The sequence below is a fragment of the Carcharhinus amblyrhynchos genome, chromosome 24, assembly GCF_965287045.1.
Source record: "Carcharhinus amblyrhynchos chromosome 24, sCarAmb.v2.hapA, whole genome shotgun sequence".
In the NCBI taxonomy this organism is placed as follows: Eukaryota; Metazoa; Chordata; class Chondrichthyes; order Carcharhiniformes; family Carcharhinidae; genus Carcharhinus; species Carcharhinus amblyrhynchos.
The window spans coordinates 19,132,306-19,149,779 of NC_137347.1; the positions used below are offsets into that span (position 1 = coordinate 19,132,306).

At 40.0% G+C, this 17,474-nt stretch overlaps 1 protein-coding gene across 1 annotated transcript; it reads right to left on the reverse strand.

Annotated features, from left to right (window-relative positions):
* Window positions 1–1,319: 1,319 nt before the first annotated feature.
* On the reverse strand, window positions 1,320–13,119 carry cnr2 (cannabinoid receptor 2). Its single transcript, XM_080211223.1, has 2 exons — window positions 12,934–13,119; window positions 1,320–4,063 (listed from the first exon to the last, which is right to left on the reverse strand). Exon 2 carries the CDS (start codon window positions 3,911–3,913, stop codon window positions 2,783–2,785), a length of 1,131 nt encoding a protein of 376 aa, XP_080067349.1. The 5' UTR covers window positions 3,914–4,063; window positions 12,934–13,119; the 3' UTR covers window positions 1,320–2,782.
* Between the last annotated feature and the right edge of the window lie 4,355 nt (window positions 13,120–17,474).

Genomic DNA, 17,474 nt, shown 5'->3' on the forward strand with positions numbered 1-17,474 from the left:
CTCCCACACAATTTATGGCATTATTGGTCTCCTAAAACCATTGATGTATCAGACCTTCAGAGTGATGTCTTGTCACTGCATCAGAGCGGGTTTCAGGTCAATAGGTGCTGGCAAGGAGGGTGTTTCACAGCCTGGTCAGACCGGTGTCTAGCAATTAAAAGTTATTCCCGTAATGAAATGTTGTTTTTGTATTGCCAATCAATCTTTTTGAGACATTGCAGCTTCCACATATAGTTGTTGTGCAATATTTATGCTTAGAATCATAGAGTCATAGAGGTTGACAGCATGGACACAGGCCCATTGGCCCAACTTGTCCATGCTGCCCTTTTTTTAAAACCCCTAAGCTAGTCCCAATTGCCCACATTTGGCCCATATCCCTCTACACCCATCTTACCCATGTAACTGTCTAAATGGTTTTTAAAAGACAAAATTGTACCTGCCTCTACTACTATCTCTGGCAGCTTGTTCCAGACACTCACCACCAACTGTGTAAAAAAAATTGCCCCTCTGGATCCTTTTGTACCTCTCCCTTCTCACCTTAAACCTATGCCTTCTAATTAACTTTGGGAAAAGATATTGACTATCTAGCTGATCTATGCCCCTCATTATTTTATAGATCTCTATAAGATTACCCCTCTGCCTCCCACACTTTGGAGAAAAAAGTCCCAGTCTACCCAGCCTCTCCTTATACCTCAAACCATCAAGTCCCAGTAGCATTCTAGTAAATCTTTTCTGCGGTCTTTCTAGTTTAATAATATCCTTTGGGTGACCAGAACTGTACACAGTATTCCAAGGGTGGTCTTACCAATGTCTTGTAAACTTCAACAAGACGTCCCAACTCCTATATTTAATGTTCTGACCAATGAAACCAAGCATGCTGAATGCCTTCTTCACTACTCTGTTCACCTATGACTCCACTTTCAAGGAGCTATGAACATGTACCCCTCGATCTCTTTATTCTGTAACTCTCCCCAGTGCCCTGAGTAAGTTCTGCCCTTATTCAGACTACCAAAATGCATCGCCTCCCATTTATCCAAATTAAACTCCATCTGCCACTCGTCAGCCAACTGGCCCAATTGATCATTGTACATATATTCAAAAACAGAGTGGGCTTTCTGAAATCAGTTTAAAATGTGTTATAGAGAGCTAATAACCAGAAGGATGTTCAAATATATCAGGCAGCCACAACAGTTATCTATAAGTGATTAGGGATTGAGATTACCATTGCAGCAAAACATCCAAGAACAGGAGTTTCTTTTAGTCAGGGGCTCTAAATGGGCAATATTGCACAAGTCTTCTATTATAATGCCCACCTAATATTCAGTTCCATTGAAGTCAATGTATAATGGGCTACCATGCAATACAGTATGGTCCATTTGTGCTATGGTTCAAAGCAAATTTCTATTCCACAGTCTGAGACTGAATCCTCAAAATGATGCACTAAGATGGCTGCTTAGCTCCATAGAAAACTCCAGACACAATTCATGGTATATTATTCTATCACACAACTATAGTTTAATGAATATATAATTTATATATATACAATTATAGAATGTCCATTATAAAATATTCTTTCCCTTCTAAAAGTAACTATTTGGACAGAACACGACTTTGATTCCAATTGCCATCAAAACAAAGTAATACACTCATTACCTCAAACAAATAACCTAATTTACTTAAATCCTGTTACTATGTATTTTCTGGGTTGCACGCAAAAATGGAGTCAGCAAACAATCTACAGAAAATGCAATTGTTGCATTTTAATTTCATAATTTCCTTTAATATTGCATGCTAATTATTGAAAATGAGGAAAGAAGTGCTGCTCGTTCTTAGCAGTCTCAGTATAAATGGAAGGGAAAAAATAGCAGAGCAAGATCCAATGGCCAAAGGATACTAATCTATTGAACATACACAAATTGCCAGTGGAGTCTTCACATTCTATGTTAAAAATGTTATTACTGCTGCCAACTGACTGACCTAATCAATAGATCAGGTATGGGCAGCAATCCATAGGATAAAGCATGAATCTTGAAAACTAAGTTGTGAAATTCAACAGGTTTTTTTTCTTGTACCAGTCCCTAGACCTAAGAGCAAAGCTTTTAGTATTTACAAAAATACACAGTTAAAATTCATTCTCATAACATTCCAATAAACAGTGAAAACCAAAGGGAATGTTTTGACATTGGTATTTACCCTTTTTGCTTCAACGAGAAGTTAATTTGTCAACTTCAACAATCAGATTGCTATTTTCAAGGTGTGAAATATGATTCCTCTAAATATTAGTGAAGTTCTTTTTGAGCTTTTTCTCTCTTACTGGTGAGATACATTCTCTCTTATCACAATAACTTTGCGGAAAGGCATCTGTTTGTTTTCATTATGCTACATATTGAAGATCTATAGCAGAATTTATGAATCATGATCATACATTTATAACACTATGTTTGGCAAAGTATCCAAAAAGGAGTTTTCACTTTTGAGATGTTAATGAAATTAGAAGATCTAATTCTTTCTTGCAGAAAAGTTGGCAAGTGACGATGTTTGAATTCCGTAAACTACCTGAAGCATAATGATCAATATGAAACTATTCTATTTATCAGCAGATAGAAGGTCTCTCGTTAGGTCTAATGGGACCACACAATGCCTGAGAAAGAATGCGTTTAAAATAAGTTCTCTGCGATGATGCTCCCCAATAAATGATATTAGCTTGACTGCTCATTCTTTTTCTAAAAGGTGATGTTTTGTTCTGAATCTTAATATCCAGGTGATCAATGCTTTGATTCAGTTAAAGAAGATTCTCAGAATTGGCAATTTTGCATTGCTCAGCTGACGAAGAGATGGTCACAATTGTATTATTGATTTTAGAGTGACCCTCTGAGTCTGCGCTGCCCTCCAGAGATGGTAGTTGTCTCTTCTGCCTAGACAAGATATTTAATAACACAATGCGCATATCTTTGCTTCTTAGAGCATAAATGATGGGGTTCACAGTAGAATTTAACCAACACAGCATGCAGAAAAAAGCAAATACCTTTTTGGTGTCATTGTCTACCTTGGCAAATAGATCATATATCATCAGAGTCAAGACCGGAGACCAACAAACAGTCAGAATTACTAATATTAAGCCCAGTGTTTTGGCAAGTTTAATGTCCATACGTCTGTGTCCCATTTTTACCTGTCCTTTCCTTCCTTCTTTCTGTTTCTCCATGTAGACTGAATGAACATGTGCTTTCCACAGAATATGTATGTAGGCATAAATTATTAAAACTAGCAAGAAACTTATTAATATAATCCAGCAAGCTAAATAGCTTTTATCCACTAGAGGAAACAGCTCACAGCAATGACTTTTATAGTTAATGCAATTCCATCCCATCAAAGGAAGAAAAGCTATAAAAACAGCAACTGACCATGTGACTAGGAGGCAGATCACTGCTCTCCTCCTTGTTAAAATTGTCCTATATTCAGAAGGCTTATGAATGCATATATATCTGTCAATGGCAGTGAGCAACAAACTGCCCACTGAAGCTGAGAAAGATGCAATGACACCTCCAAGTTTAAACAGAAAAATGTAATCTTCGTCATGGTGCCTGAAAACGTGGAAGCTGACAAAACTGTACATAAAATTGATGCTTGCGCAGAGGTCAGCAGATGCAAGGCTAGTTATAAACGAGTAAGAGGGTCGACATCGGAGTTGTGGGGTAAAGAGAACGATGTATAAAACTAAAATGTTTGCCAAAACAGTAAATGGTCCCACTGTCAGACACAATGCAGCAATTGCTTTACTTTGGCCATCTGTAAGAATCATAAAGCATTCCATGTCCATGAAGTTGTGGTCACACGACGTCTTTTTAGTGGTCTCATCATAAGAATCTGTTGTCGTTATAGTTGAATTAAACAGAATGGAACTATTGTCAGCCATTTTAGAGGCAGAGTGTCTTTAAAATGTTATTTGTCAAATATCTGCTACTTCTTATCATGAATCAATACGGTTGAGTCCATTAAGGATGGATGTGAATGCTGAATTTTCAAAGTTTCTTAATCTTTTCAGTACTGATGATCTACTTTATACCTAGGAAAAACAGAAAATAATTAAAATGGTAAAGATATTTTCTTTTAACAATTTTTCTAATGTTCTAATATTTGTAGTTATTGAGAATACGTATTGAGTCAGTGGAATCTTTTCTATTCCTGGTATCCAAGACTCAAGAAAACGAGTGATTTTCTTTTGCCATTTTTATCATGATTCATGTGGTGAGTTTTTTGAAAACAATGAACAATAATGTGACACCTGAAACGTGCATTAATATTTTCCACATGATACTCTATTCAAAGAGGAACAAATTAATAAAGAGTGGGCAGGGTTGAAATTTGCAATTAAGTGCCAAGTTATACTTACAGGTACACAAGAATTAGGAACAAAATTAATATGTAAAATCATTGATTTAGGTGTGCTGCCTAATAATAGGTTAACTAGTACTTTCACATATCATCCACTCTGCTAAAGTTTATTCAGTAACATTACTGTACTCAGGATAATTCCAGAGTTGGGTGTTTTTCATAATGAAGTACAGTCTCTATAAGTATTTTCTAATTTCCTTCATAGTTGATGCTTGTACTGCAATAATGTAACATATTGTCAATGAATGATCAGAAATGGAAATATTTCCAAAGTGAAAGTATGTCAAATAGACGAAAGGTCAATTCTGATCAATTTAAAGTACCTAAATTTAATAAATATATTTACAAAGCAGTTTTTGTTGAATTTCCTCTTGCTGCTGAGAATATGAACAAAACAAGGTCTATTTCATGGGTCAATTATTGTCAGGCTAGTATCTTAGGGGCCAGTCAGCTTGTTCAAAAGAAACACTCTATTCTAAATGATATGGAGATACAGTTTTCATCCTAAATAATTTGTGAGCATTTCCTTATTGATCATTGTTTTCTAGAGAATTCCAGTTTATGCAGTAAGTTGAATGGTATTTGTACTCCTTTGTGACTCCTCCAACTTCACATAAGCTCTATCATCATTCTAACATGATACATATGTTTCTATCAAATCATATTTTCCACATGTTCACACCACTGCTCTCATAGAAGTTTCATACAATATAGTGATGATTAAAAAGTAAAACAATTGCACACAACAGTTGACCACACAAGATTTTGTTCAAATATTTGATAAATAAAATGCAAAAGGATTGTTATCCCCATACAAGATGCTTCAGTTCCTAATATATTATTGGATCAACCTCATCATGAAATACTTTACGCCCTCATTCCCAGCTTATCTTCTATATTTCAATGAGGAACTTTCCTGCAAGTCTCTTGAACAAGGGAAATAGTTCACAGACCAATCATTTACAAATAATGCACTACTGAATTGTGACAAACTCATAATTCTGATGTTTTCTGTCTGCTTTATTTAAACAACTAATTTAAGTAAACCAAAAAATAGTTCTTGATTTCATCATTTAGGTTGTGTAAGAAAAAAGGAAAGAGTTGGAAAAATATTGGGCGAATCTTCCCAATCCCAAGGAGGCAGGACCAAGAGTAGAACCTGAAGATAGTACATCAGGTTGGTTCCCTAATTCATTTCTATCTTTGAGGGATCTTGTCTGAGGAGGAGTCATTGAGGTGCTGGCTACAACCCAGCAGTGGTGGGTAGCCATTTGGCACTTTAGGGAATAGTTGAGAGTAAGATGCTGCCCCTGCTGTAACTTTCCAAATATTGGACTATATTGGACATAAGACAAATGATAAAACTGAATTAAAGCTTAATTGGTGTACAGGTGGATTGGGTGACACATTGCCAATTCTCTCCAAGCATCTAGATTGATAAAATCTCCCACTCTAACAGCCTGGTGAAATGAGTTAGGATATTTCACACCACAAATGTCTTGTTAATTCAGAGAAAAATATTAAGGAGGAGATTTCCCTCACAGAGAAAAATCAATATGAGGATAAAGCAGAAAGACTGTTTTTATTTTACAGGGGTTGGTTGCCATGCTATTTCCAATCCTTTCTGACTTATTTCATATTTCCAGCATTTCAAGTTTTCTTGTTCATCCATAACATTCTGATGTACAATATTCTGATGTGTCACCATAACATACAGCTCTACTAGTAATAGACAAACAATACTCCCTACCTGTAATGTATCAGCATGATCTCTATACTTCTTCCAAATAGTTGTTGATAAAGTCTCCAGTGCTTACATGCTACAGTTAATCTACAAATAATTCAAATATTCAGGCTGCATTTTCCAAATATATTCTCATCATCATATCAGGACCATCACAAGGTGCAGCTGAAAATTATTTGTTAACATGGTGAAGCCTTAATACTGAGCTAAAAGCCTGCTAAACAGCGAAAACAGCCTGCTATAGAAAGAGATAAGTAATACCAATAGATCATATCAAATCTCTGCAATCTTGCAGTCATTAAAGGTGGTTGACAATTAAATGTCTAATAGTGGAGATGGACTCCCCATCAATATCCACCTGCATTGTCAATAATGTTGGGGGCCAGCATGTGAGTGCAAAAGGCAAGGCTGAAACATTTGCAAACATATTCAGCCAGAAATGCAAAGTTGTGATATGTCTCAGTCCCCTCTTGAGTTCTGAAAAAGGGTGGCATGGTAGCACAGTGGTTAGCACTGCTGCTTCACAGCTCCAGGGTCCTGAGTTCGATTCCCAGCTCGGGTCACTGTTTGTGTGGAGTTTGCACATTCTCCTCATGTCTGCGTGGGTTTCCTCCACGTACTCCGGTTTCCTCCCACAGTCCAAAGATGTGCAGGTTAGGTTGATTGGCCATGCTAAGAAATTGCCCCTTAGCGTCCAGGGATGCGTTGGTTAGAGGGATTGGTGGGTATAATATATAGGGATACTGGGGTAGGGCCTGGGTGGGATTGTGTTCGGTACAGAATCGACGGGCTGAAGGGCCTCTTTCTGCACTGTAGGGTTCTTTGGTATCACAGCTGCCAGTATTCAGACAATTTGAATCAATCCACATAACATCCAGAAATAGCTGAGTGCACTGTACACTGTAAAGGTTACAGGCCTCAACAATATCCCAGCTCTTGTGCAGAAAATCTAGCTTCAGATCAAGCCACACCTCTAACCAAGCCTTTCAGTACAGCTCCAACACTGTCATCCACATGACAAGGTGGAAAATTGCCCTGGTCCTGCCCATAAAAAGCAGAAAAATCCAACCCAGCACTTTTAATCCATTCCCCCATGAGGTGATGGAAGGAATCTCAATAGTGTTTTCAAACGACACTTACTCAGCAATAACCTGTTCATCGATAGTTAGACTGTCTCTTATTGGAGATGGTCATTGTTTGGCATTTGCATGGCGCAAATGTTACTTGCCACTTGTCAGTCCAAGCCTGAATATTGTCCAGATCTTGCTGCTTTTGAACATGGACTACATCAGTATTTGAGGAGTTGTGAATGGTGCTGAACATTATGCAGTCATCCGTGAACATTGCACTTCTGACTTCAATTGGAAGGAAGGTGATTGATGAAGCAGCTGAAGATGCTTCAGTTTAGGACGCTAACCTGACCAACAGAATTCTGTTCACAGAATCATAGAATCTTTACAGTGCTGAAAGAAGCCATTCAGGCCATTGAGTCAAAGAACAAAGAACAACACAGCACGGGAAACAGGCCCTTCGGCCCAATGAGCCCACGCTGCCATTTTATCATTGTGCTTTTCCTCTTCCACCCTTGACCCATGTCTGTGCTTATGGCACCCACATTGGAAACCAGATTTAGTCTTCACTGACTCTCTGAAAGAACTTTCTACCTCTGTCAAGTCCCCTCTCAGCCTTCTGTTCTCCAAAGAAAACAACCAAACCTCTCTAATGTCATGGGACAGAGATAATTGACCTCCAACAATTAAAATCGTTTTCTTTTGTGCCAGGTATGACTCCAAACAGTGGAGAGCTTTCCCCCTGATTCTCATTGACTCTAGTTTTGCTAGGTCTCATTCAGTCAAATACCACATTCAGTCAAATGCTGCCTTGATGTCAAGGGCAGTCACCCTCACCTCACCCCTGGTGTTCAGCTCTTTTGTCTATGCTTGGAACAAGGCTGCAATGAGGTCAGGGGCTGAGTGATCCTGGCAGAACCCAAATAGCATCCATGAGCAGGTTATTGCTAAGCAAGTTCTGCTTGATAACACTTTTGATAACCACTTCCATCACTTCACTGATGATTGAGATTAGACAATGGGACAATAGTTCACTGGATTAGATTTGTCCAACTTTTTATGTATGGATCACCTGGGCAATTTTTTACATTGCTAGGTAGATATCCAACATAAATGTATGTGGCTGTGAGAGGGCAATAGTTTCAGCCCAGAGAAGAGGCTAACAATCTTTAACTGCTTCATCAGTGACACACCCTCCATCTTATAGTTGGATGTGAGGTTGTTTGTTAATGACTGCATGGTGTTTGGCTCCATTAAAAATTCCTCTGATAATGAGGCAATGCAGCAGGGTCTGGAAATGGTCCAGTCTTGAGTTGGTAAATGATAATTAACATTCATGCCATGCAAGTACCAGGTAATTACTATTCCCAACAAGAGGGAGGGCCTAATTACGTACACTTGACATTCAGTGGCTAAGTCCACAATATCAACAGCCTGGGAATCACCATTAACCAGAACTCAACTGGATCAGCCACATAATTGCTGTAACCAATACACAGAGATCGGATATTCTGTGGTAAGTGGTTCATCTTGGCAAAGTCTCTCCCCCACCTACAAGGCAAAAGTTAAGAATGCAATAAAAATAATTTTCATTTCACTGAATGGGTGCACATACAACAACACTTAGAATGGTGGCACAGTGGTTAGCACTGTTGCCTCACAGTGCCAGAGACCCAGGTTCAATTCTGGCCTCAGGTCACTGTCTGTGTGGAGTCTGCACATTCCTCCCATGTCTGCATGGTTTTCCTCTGGGTGCTCTGGTTTCATCCCACAGGCCAAAGATGTGAGGGTTAGGTTTATTGGCCATGTTAAATTGACCCTAGTGTCAGGGGGTCTTCAGGTAAATACGTGGGGTTGCAGGAATAGGGCCTGGGTGGGATTGTAGTTGGTATAGACTTGATGGGCCAAATGGCCTCCTTCTGCATTGTAAGGATTCTATGATGAACGTAGCATGGAATTGCATCATGAACAGATGTTCCCAAGGTCATCCTTGAACTGATATTTCCATTAGTAGGGAAGACTAAGAACCGAGGGTACAGCCTCAGAGTAAAGGGATGATATGATTTATTATTGTTACATATATTGGTAAATTGGTAAATGTATTGTTTCTTGAGTGCTATACAGACAAAGCATACTGTACCTTGAGAAGGAAAGGAGAGAGTGCAGAATGGAGTGTTACAATCATAGTTAGGGTATAGAGAAAGATCAACTTAATGTAAGGTAGGTCCAAGTCTGATGGCAGCAGGGAAGAAACTGTTTTCTTTAGTTGGTTGGTATGTGTCTTCAGACATTTGTATCTTTTTCCCAACAGAAGAAGGTGGAAGAGAATATGTCTGGGGTGTGTGGGGTCTTTAAGTACCCTGGCTGCTTCTCCAAGGCAAGTGTAGTCAGTGTCAATGGGCGGAAGGCTGGAGTGAGTGATAGATTGGGCTTCGTTCATGACCCTTTGTAGTTTCTTGCAGCCTTGGACTGAACAGGATCTATAGCAAGCTGTGATACAACCAGAAAGAATGCTTTTGATGGTGCATTGGTAAAAGTTGGTGAGAGTTATAGCGGACATACCAAATTTCCTTAGTCTTCTGAGAAGGCGGTGGCATTGGTGGGCTTTCTTAACTACAGCATCAGCATGGAGGGACCGGACAGGTTGTTGGTGATCTGGAGACCTAAAAATCTGATGCTCTCAACCATTTCTACTTTGGCCCCATTGATGTAGACAAGAGCATGTCCTCCACTACTTCAGCCTGAAGTTGATGACTATTTCCTTCATTTTGTTGAAGAGAGATTACTGTCATCACACCAATTCTCCAAATTTTCTATCTTTTTCCTGTACTCTGTCTCATCATTGTTTGAGATCCAACCCACTATGTTGGTGTCATCAGCAAACCTGAAAATTGAGTTGGAGGGGAATTTGGCCATATAGTCATAGATGTATAAGGAGTATAGTAAGGGGCTGAGGCCACAGTCTTGTGGGATACCAGTGTTGTGGATAATCGTGGAGGAAGTGTTGTTGCCTATCCTTGCTGATTGTGGTCTGTGCATTAGGAAATTCAGGATCCAATCACAGAGGGAGGAGCTGAGTCCCAGGCCAGGGACTTTGGAGATGAGTTTCATTGGAATAATGTTGTTGAAGGTTGAGCTGTAGTTGATAAATAGGAGTCTGACATCTAGTCTTTGTCATCTAGGTGTTCCAAAGTTGCATGCAGAGCCAGGGAGATGGAGTCTGCTGTGGATCTGTTGCGGTGACAGGTGAACTGTTGTGAATTCAGTTAATCTGGGAGGTTGGAATTAATTTGTGCCATGACTAACCTTTAGAACCCAGATGAAGAGGAAGTTCTCCAGCCAGAGTCTGATAAATCTATGGAATTCATTGCCACAGAAGGCTGTGGCAGCCAGGTCATTGAGTGTACTTAAGACAGAGATAGATAGGTTCTTGATTGGTAAGGGGGTCAAAGGTTTTGAGAGAAAAGGCGGGTGAATTGGGTTGAAAAACATATTAGCTACGACCAACTGGCAGGACAGACCCAATGGGCTGAATGGTCTAATTCTGATCCTATATCTTATGGCCTTAAGGAGCTCCCCAACACACAGAAACCAGAACAAAGACAAAGGTTAAACATGGGAAAATGTTACAAATAAATTGTTTTAACATTGCTTTCCTTATCATCAACTGCACAAGGCTCTCGAGCTAACTTGTCCATCTTCTTACTCCAGTTTAATCTCGGCTGGGATAAGTGAACCTTTCCTATCACACTATCACACCAGCTGCAATCTGCAGATGGTGAACAAACACACAGGCACTGGCTTCCTTTTTCACACCGCCAGAATCGTGTCCCGGTGCCAAAGCAGGGGTGCTACTTAGTAATGGTGAAATTTATTGCACTTTTGCTTTAATTAGCTTTAGTGCTTTGTAACTTTACATTAGTGATCACATCAGTAATTTGTAACTTCATGGTATCCTGTTTTGATGCAAATCGGGGCTCTAAATTTCACCCCAAATCCCGCCCTTACCACATTTTTATTAATTAGGACATGAACCGACAGGAGTTATTCACAATCTTCTAGAAAAGCGTTTGCTCTGAATATTTCTACACAGTCGTTGCTGCCAGTTCCAAAAGGGAATTGTCACTCGGGAGTATACAATGTTTGTATACACACAAGCTGATATTGTTTGCGTTCGTATAACATCATTCCATTGGGGAAAAATCGGGCGCTTTTCAGTGTATCTTTAATCAAGCTAATGTATGTCATTTTCAAAGTTATTTTGGATCGTCTAGGCGATTCCCTTGTTAAGCCGCGCTATTTTAGGCTACGTTGATATCTAACCTGCCCACACTGCGTCGCTATCGACAATAGAGGTTCCCAGCACAATTATATAGAGAGAGCTTCATCACCATGTTAACGCTGTCCTGTCATAAACAAGAAACACACTCAGTATGTTACTAACTGTTCTCGTCAACCCTCTTGAACAGCTACAGTGTGAGATCAATACACAGCTCTTCCTAAGCGATGGCACAGATGCCATCGAGCCAAGTGGCCTCCTTCTACTCTGTGCGATATTCAATTTCCCAAATTCCCACTCCTACAACAAAACCTAATCCAGTTATATCTCCATCATCTCCAATCCAGTTATATCTCCATCATCTCCATTCCAGTTATATCTCCATCATCTCCATTCCAGTTATATCTCCAATCCAGTTATATCTACAATCCAGTTACATCTCCAATCCAGTTACATCTCTAATCCAGTTATATCTCCACCATTTACAATCCAGTTATATCTCCACCATCTCCAATCCAGTTACATCTCCACCATCTCCAATCCAGTTACATCTCCACCATCTCCAATCCAGTTACATCTCCAATCCAGTTATATCTCCACCATCTCCAATCCAGTTACATCTCCAATCCAGTTACATCTCCACCATCTCCAATCCAGTTACATCTTCACCATCTCCAATCCAGTTACATCTCCAATCCAGTTATATCTCCACCATCTCCAATCCAGTTACATCTCCAATCCAGTTACATCTCCACCATCTCCAATTCAATCTCCTTCCCGCGAATATCAAGAAATGAGAAAACGTAAATTGAGGGAAATTATAAGGTAAAAAAAGGACAGTCATCCTTCAGCTGACTGTTCTGATTGGAGGTACCCCGGCAGCCGGGACTGATCTCGCTCTGGGTTGCAGCTTGTTCCACCAGCTGAACGCAAAGCGGAGGTTTTTTCTGCTAGTGGAAATCTCCTTACCCTGAAACACCAAGTTTCGGGTTCCTGCTGCGAACTGAGGGCAGGATTCAGCCCCTGAGCCGTGACCTGGAGGAAGCGCCTTCCACACGCTCTGCTAGACTCCTACACAAATGAAGGGAAAGTCTCAACTTCTCAACTTTAAGATGCCGTTACACACTGCGCCATGAAGATAAATTATCTACCAAAGCGCAAGGATCAATGTCGTGAATTAAAACGTGTTCCTACAATTCCGCATGTCAATCGTAAATTCTTCTTTCCCCCGTTAGTCAGAGGTAAGAGATTTCAAACAAGATTCTTGCGCAGTAACTAAATCTGTCTCAGTGTACAAGCGGAAAATATCCCTTGTCTATCTTCTTAAATGTTGGACATAGGCGCAAAACCAGGTGATAACTTTTATGAGACGAAATATCTATTTTCAAGAGCAGGTCAAATGTCAGGATAGCTCCAGGTGGAAAGTTAGCATGATGGATATTTATTACCTTCATTCACCCCAAGGCACTCAGTCGCTGGCACGAGAGTGGCTCTCCTTCTGATCGGTTCCTGGTGTGACTGATCCACCTGCGAATCCAATGGAATCTCTCCCTAAGCAGCCAGGGCGAGATATCAGAGCCCTGCTGTCCCGCAGTGTGCTCCTGAGCCGCCCTCTCGCTGCTCTGTCAGCTCTGGCTATCTGTCACTTACTGCTTCCCCTCCGGTGTTTCATCACCCAGCACCGATCTTGTCGGTTCCCGCTTTGCCCTTACACAGTCAGCAACCGGACCTCGCCCTTCACATCGTGGCAGGACCCGCCGAGAAATTCCCTCAAACAACGCCCATCAAAAACCCCGTGTTGGGGGAGAGTCACTTGTGTGAGAAGTCCCTCCTTCTCCCAAACTTGGCATGTGGAAAAGCCTGCTCCACGAATGTCATGGACTCTGTACCAGGGGAGCAGAGGGACACACTTGTAAGGAGAATGTTCCCAACGTGATTGAAGCAGCCGGGGGTAGTTCATGCACACAGGCTGCTTCTCACATATCAGCGAGATTCATGCTGCTGGGGGTGCGGGGGAAGAGGCTTGGACTCATAACTCAGGCTGCAGTCAGTTTGATACATTTAGAGACAATTAAAACAGCTGGGATTTCCCCTCGCTGGGAAGCTACATATAGAATTACCGAGGGAGGGAGTTACAAGCAGATAATTGCAATGAAGGATTTACTAATGTGAGAAGCAGGAAAGCTAGCCTGGTATAGTTTCTGGCCATCGACTGTAACTCCAGACGGTGTTTTAATTACTCCGTGGTGTTTATTTTGTAAGGTATCACATGTAAATCAAACGGTGTTTTTTTTGTAATTTTAATCTATTAAATATCTTCATTATTTCCCAGTGGTAAGCCTGTGAGAGCATGAGGACACCGAGGATACTGGGGAGGCTGTCAATCTGTCAATCTGTCAGTGACTGTTGTGGTATATCCCGCAGAACAGTCGGGATGACAGATAACACATCAAAATAAATTGGTGGATGACAGGTTCTGCAGTTTCTTCAGCCAATTACCGAGGAATACAACAGATACAAATACATTAGAAAATTTCAGGTTTATAGAGAACAGAAGCACATGGGGAAGAAAAATACTAAAGACAGCATTAAACTTAAAGAACATATACATTTGTGCAGATGAGTGGCAGGTCAGAAGAGTGGAAAAAATATAATGTTAAGGACCTGACCAGAAACTCCAAAGTATTTTATGAAGTCAGCCCAGATCCTTACTTTACATTTGATTTTGGCATTAGGGTGAACATAAGATGTTTCACTCCAGATATGATTCAAGTGACCCACTGGGAAGGTTTTATCAAAACAAACTTTATTTAAGAACACAGTTAGAATATAACAAAAATAATTAGCACAACTTTTACTAATCGTATGGTAGGTATGAGGGGTAAGTTAACTGGCTGTGCTAAATTGCCCCTTAATGTCAGGGTAAACATGTGGGGTTATGAGGATAGGGCCTGGGTGAGATTGTGGTTGGTACAGACTCGGTGGGCCAAATGGCCTCCTTCTGCACTGTAGGATTCTGTGATTTATATGAATCAATATACAGAAGCATGACAAAGTATAATTCTACAGCTATCATGATTATTCCAATTCAACAGTATCCCCTATAGATATAAATCCCTTCTGTAGAACCAGTTAACACAGAAACCAAAGATGCTTACACAATGTTGGATTTCCAGCATTTTAACACTTCCAGACACAGATCCAGTCAGCAATTTTCAGAGAAGGATATATCCTCAAAACAGCAAAACTTCTCAGGCAAGTCAGTCTCTGATCTTCAGAGAGGCAGAAGTAGAGACACTCTCTCAACTCGAAAGCATCATGTAAAAAAAAAGTAAGTTGGAATTTTCTGTGTAAGTTTAGCTCTACCCAGTCACCTGACCATACCGGTCAACCATTCCAATCAAGCCCCCACTCTGCAAAATCCCAGGGAAGACCAAAAACAGCAGAACAGCATTAGCTCAGACTGAGCAATTGTGCGCTGCAGCAACAATGCAGGATGGCAGTTGTAGACAGAATGCTCTGATAAAACTGCAGGAAACATCCTGCACAGAAATGTGACTAAAATACATTTCTTAAAGGCACAGTTTCTTCACAATAAACAACATCAAAGAATGACAAAAAGATTGTCTTAGGGTGCCAGATCAGAAACCACAATGTATGTAATGAAGCCAGACTAGACTCCAATAATTTTTCTATTTTGGCATAAATGTGAGGATAGGATAGTTCACCTCAGGAATGATTCCACTGACAAAATAGGGGTTTTATGTGAATAGTTTTATTCATAACAAAGTTACCCCTCATAAAATTAAACTGCTAATTCATAACCATTGAACAATCTTTAAACAGGAAAAGAAAAGCTCTTAAATTCTAACTTATTACCATTCAGTTCCAATTAAGCAATACTTGTCTTATAGACTTACAGGCAAACTGACTCTATGTAAAAAAATGCATCTTACAGCACAAAATATATCAAAATAGCACAGTATCATCCCAATTGATGGGGGGGGGGGGGCACTGGGGAACTAAATTGTGAGAGAAATCTAGTCAGTAAAATAAATATTTCTATGGATATTTGAATTAAAAATGTTAACAAAATAAGCATTGGCCCTATAGAAAGTGCATCAGGAGAATTGGTAATGGAAAGTAGGGATATGGAGGATGAATTAAACTGAAATTTCGCTTCTGTCTTCACTATCGAGGACATACATAACATCCCAGAAATAACTGTGAAGCAGGAAATGGAAGAGAGGGAGGAACTCAGAAAAATTTCTGTTACCAGGGAAGTGATATTGAGCAAATTATTGGGTCTATAAGTTGACAGATCCCCTGATCTGGATGGACTTCACCCTAAAGACTTGAAAAAAGTGAATAATAACATAGTTGATGCATTGGTTTTCAGTTTCCAAAATTTTCAAGTTTTGGGGAAGGTTTCACAATTGGAAGATAACAAATGTTATTATTTATTCAAAATGGAGGGAAAAGAGAGCATTCTTTTCTTAGTTATCCTAACATAGAAAATGTCATGGAAAATGTTGGAAAACATTGTTAAAGTTGTTACAGTAGGGAACTTGGAAAGAGGGATGTGAGCCCAATGCAGGCAATTGGGATTAGCTTAGGGTTTTAAAAAAAAAAGTGGCATGGTCAAGTTGGGCTGAAGAGCCTGTTTCCATGCTGTAAAACTCTATGACTCTATTCAAGACAATCAGGCAGAGTCAACAGGCTTTTGTGAAAGGAAAATCCTGTTTAACTAATTTATTGAAATTCTTCAAAGGGATCACATGTGCTGTGGATAAAGAGAAACTGATGGATGTGGTGCCACATCAAAGATTACTGCGTCAAAATAAATGTGTGTGGGGGGGGGTAACATAATGGTCTGGATTGAAATTTGGCTGGCTAACAGGAAACAGACAATTGACATAAATGATTCCTTTTCTGATTGGCATGATCATAGAATCTCTACAGTACAGAAGGAGGCCATTCAGCCCATCAGCCTGCACTGACAACATCCCACTCGGACCCTACTCCTGTAACCCTATGTATTTACCCTGACAATATGAGGCAATTTAGCACGGCCAATTAACCTAACCTGCGCATCTTTGGAATGTGGGAGGAAATTGAAGTACCCAGAGGAGACCCACGCAGACATGAGGGGAACATGCAAACTCCACATAGACAATGACCCAAGGCCAGAATTGAACCCAGGTCTTGGCCCTGTGAGGCAGCAATGCTAACCACTGCATTATGATGTGGAGGTGATTTTCCCTCCATGTGATTTTGGAACCCCTCCAAAGGGATATTTCACCTTGTAATCTTATGTGGAGGTGCATGAGGAAATAGAAAACTACTGGTTTTGGTAAATTAAAGCAGGATCTGACACTCTCCGTCATGAACAATTAACAGGCCTTTATTTTAAAACTAGTGGCAACCTTATTAAACAGTTAACAACCTGAATAAAATCCCAATAGAATGCTGTTCAAATATGACAAGACTCATTCAGGAATAATAAAATAAATCCTCATAGAATATAGTCACTCTCAAATAACGTTATACCAGACATCTGTTGGAAGTATGAACTTTCTTTTGATGCTTCCGTCTTGAACACTTTCTGAGTTGGTAACTCTTTCTCTTTAGATGATAATTTTCTGAAGATATATATTTAACTGCAGGATTCTATACGAGAGCTTTGCCTCTCCCTTCTTCTGACTAAAGAGGTGGCAAGCTTACTCTCACCATTATTCCCCCTTCCTGTGATCTGAGCAGCTTGATGCTGTCAACAATACTCACATTTGAATTCCATTGGTCCTATGTTTCTGCATACTTGCTTTAATCTCATTGGTTCAATTCAAAAGTCTGTGTTGCTATGTTGGGATACTAACTTCTAGGCTTTGATATAATGTGCAAAGTCCTGTTTCTGCAGCCCTCACTCTGTAATTTAAACAGTTCAGTATTAAACCCAAAACAGCCTTTTCAGGCACTGACACAATCAGCT

Bases quoted from the DNA above. Each gene is read 5' to 3' on its own strand.
- cnr2 (XM_080211223.1), bottom strand. From the start codon at position 3,913: ATGGCTGACAATAGTTCCATTCTGTTTAATTCAACTATAACGACAACA.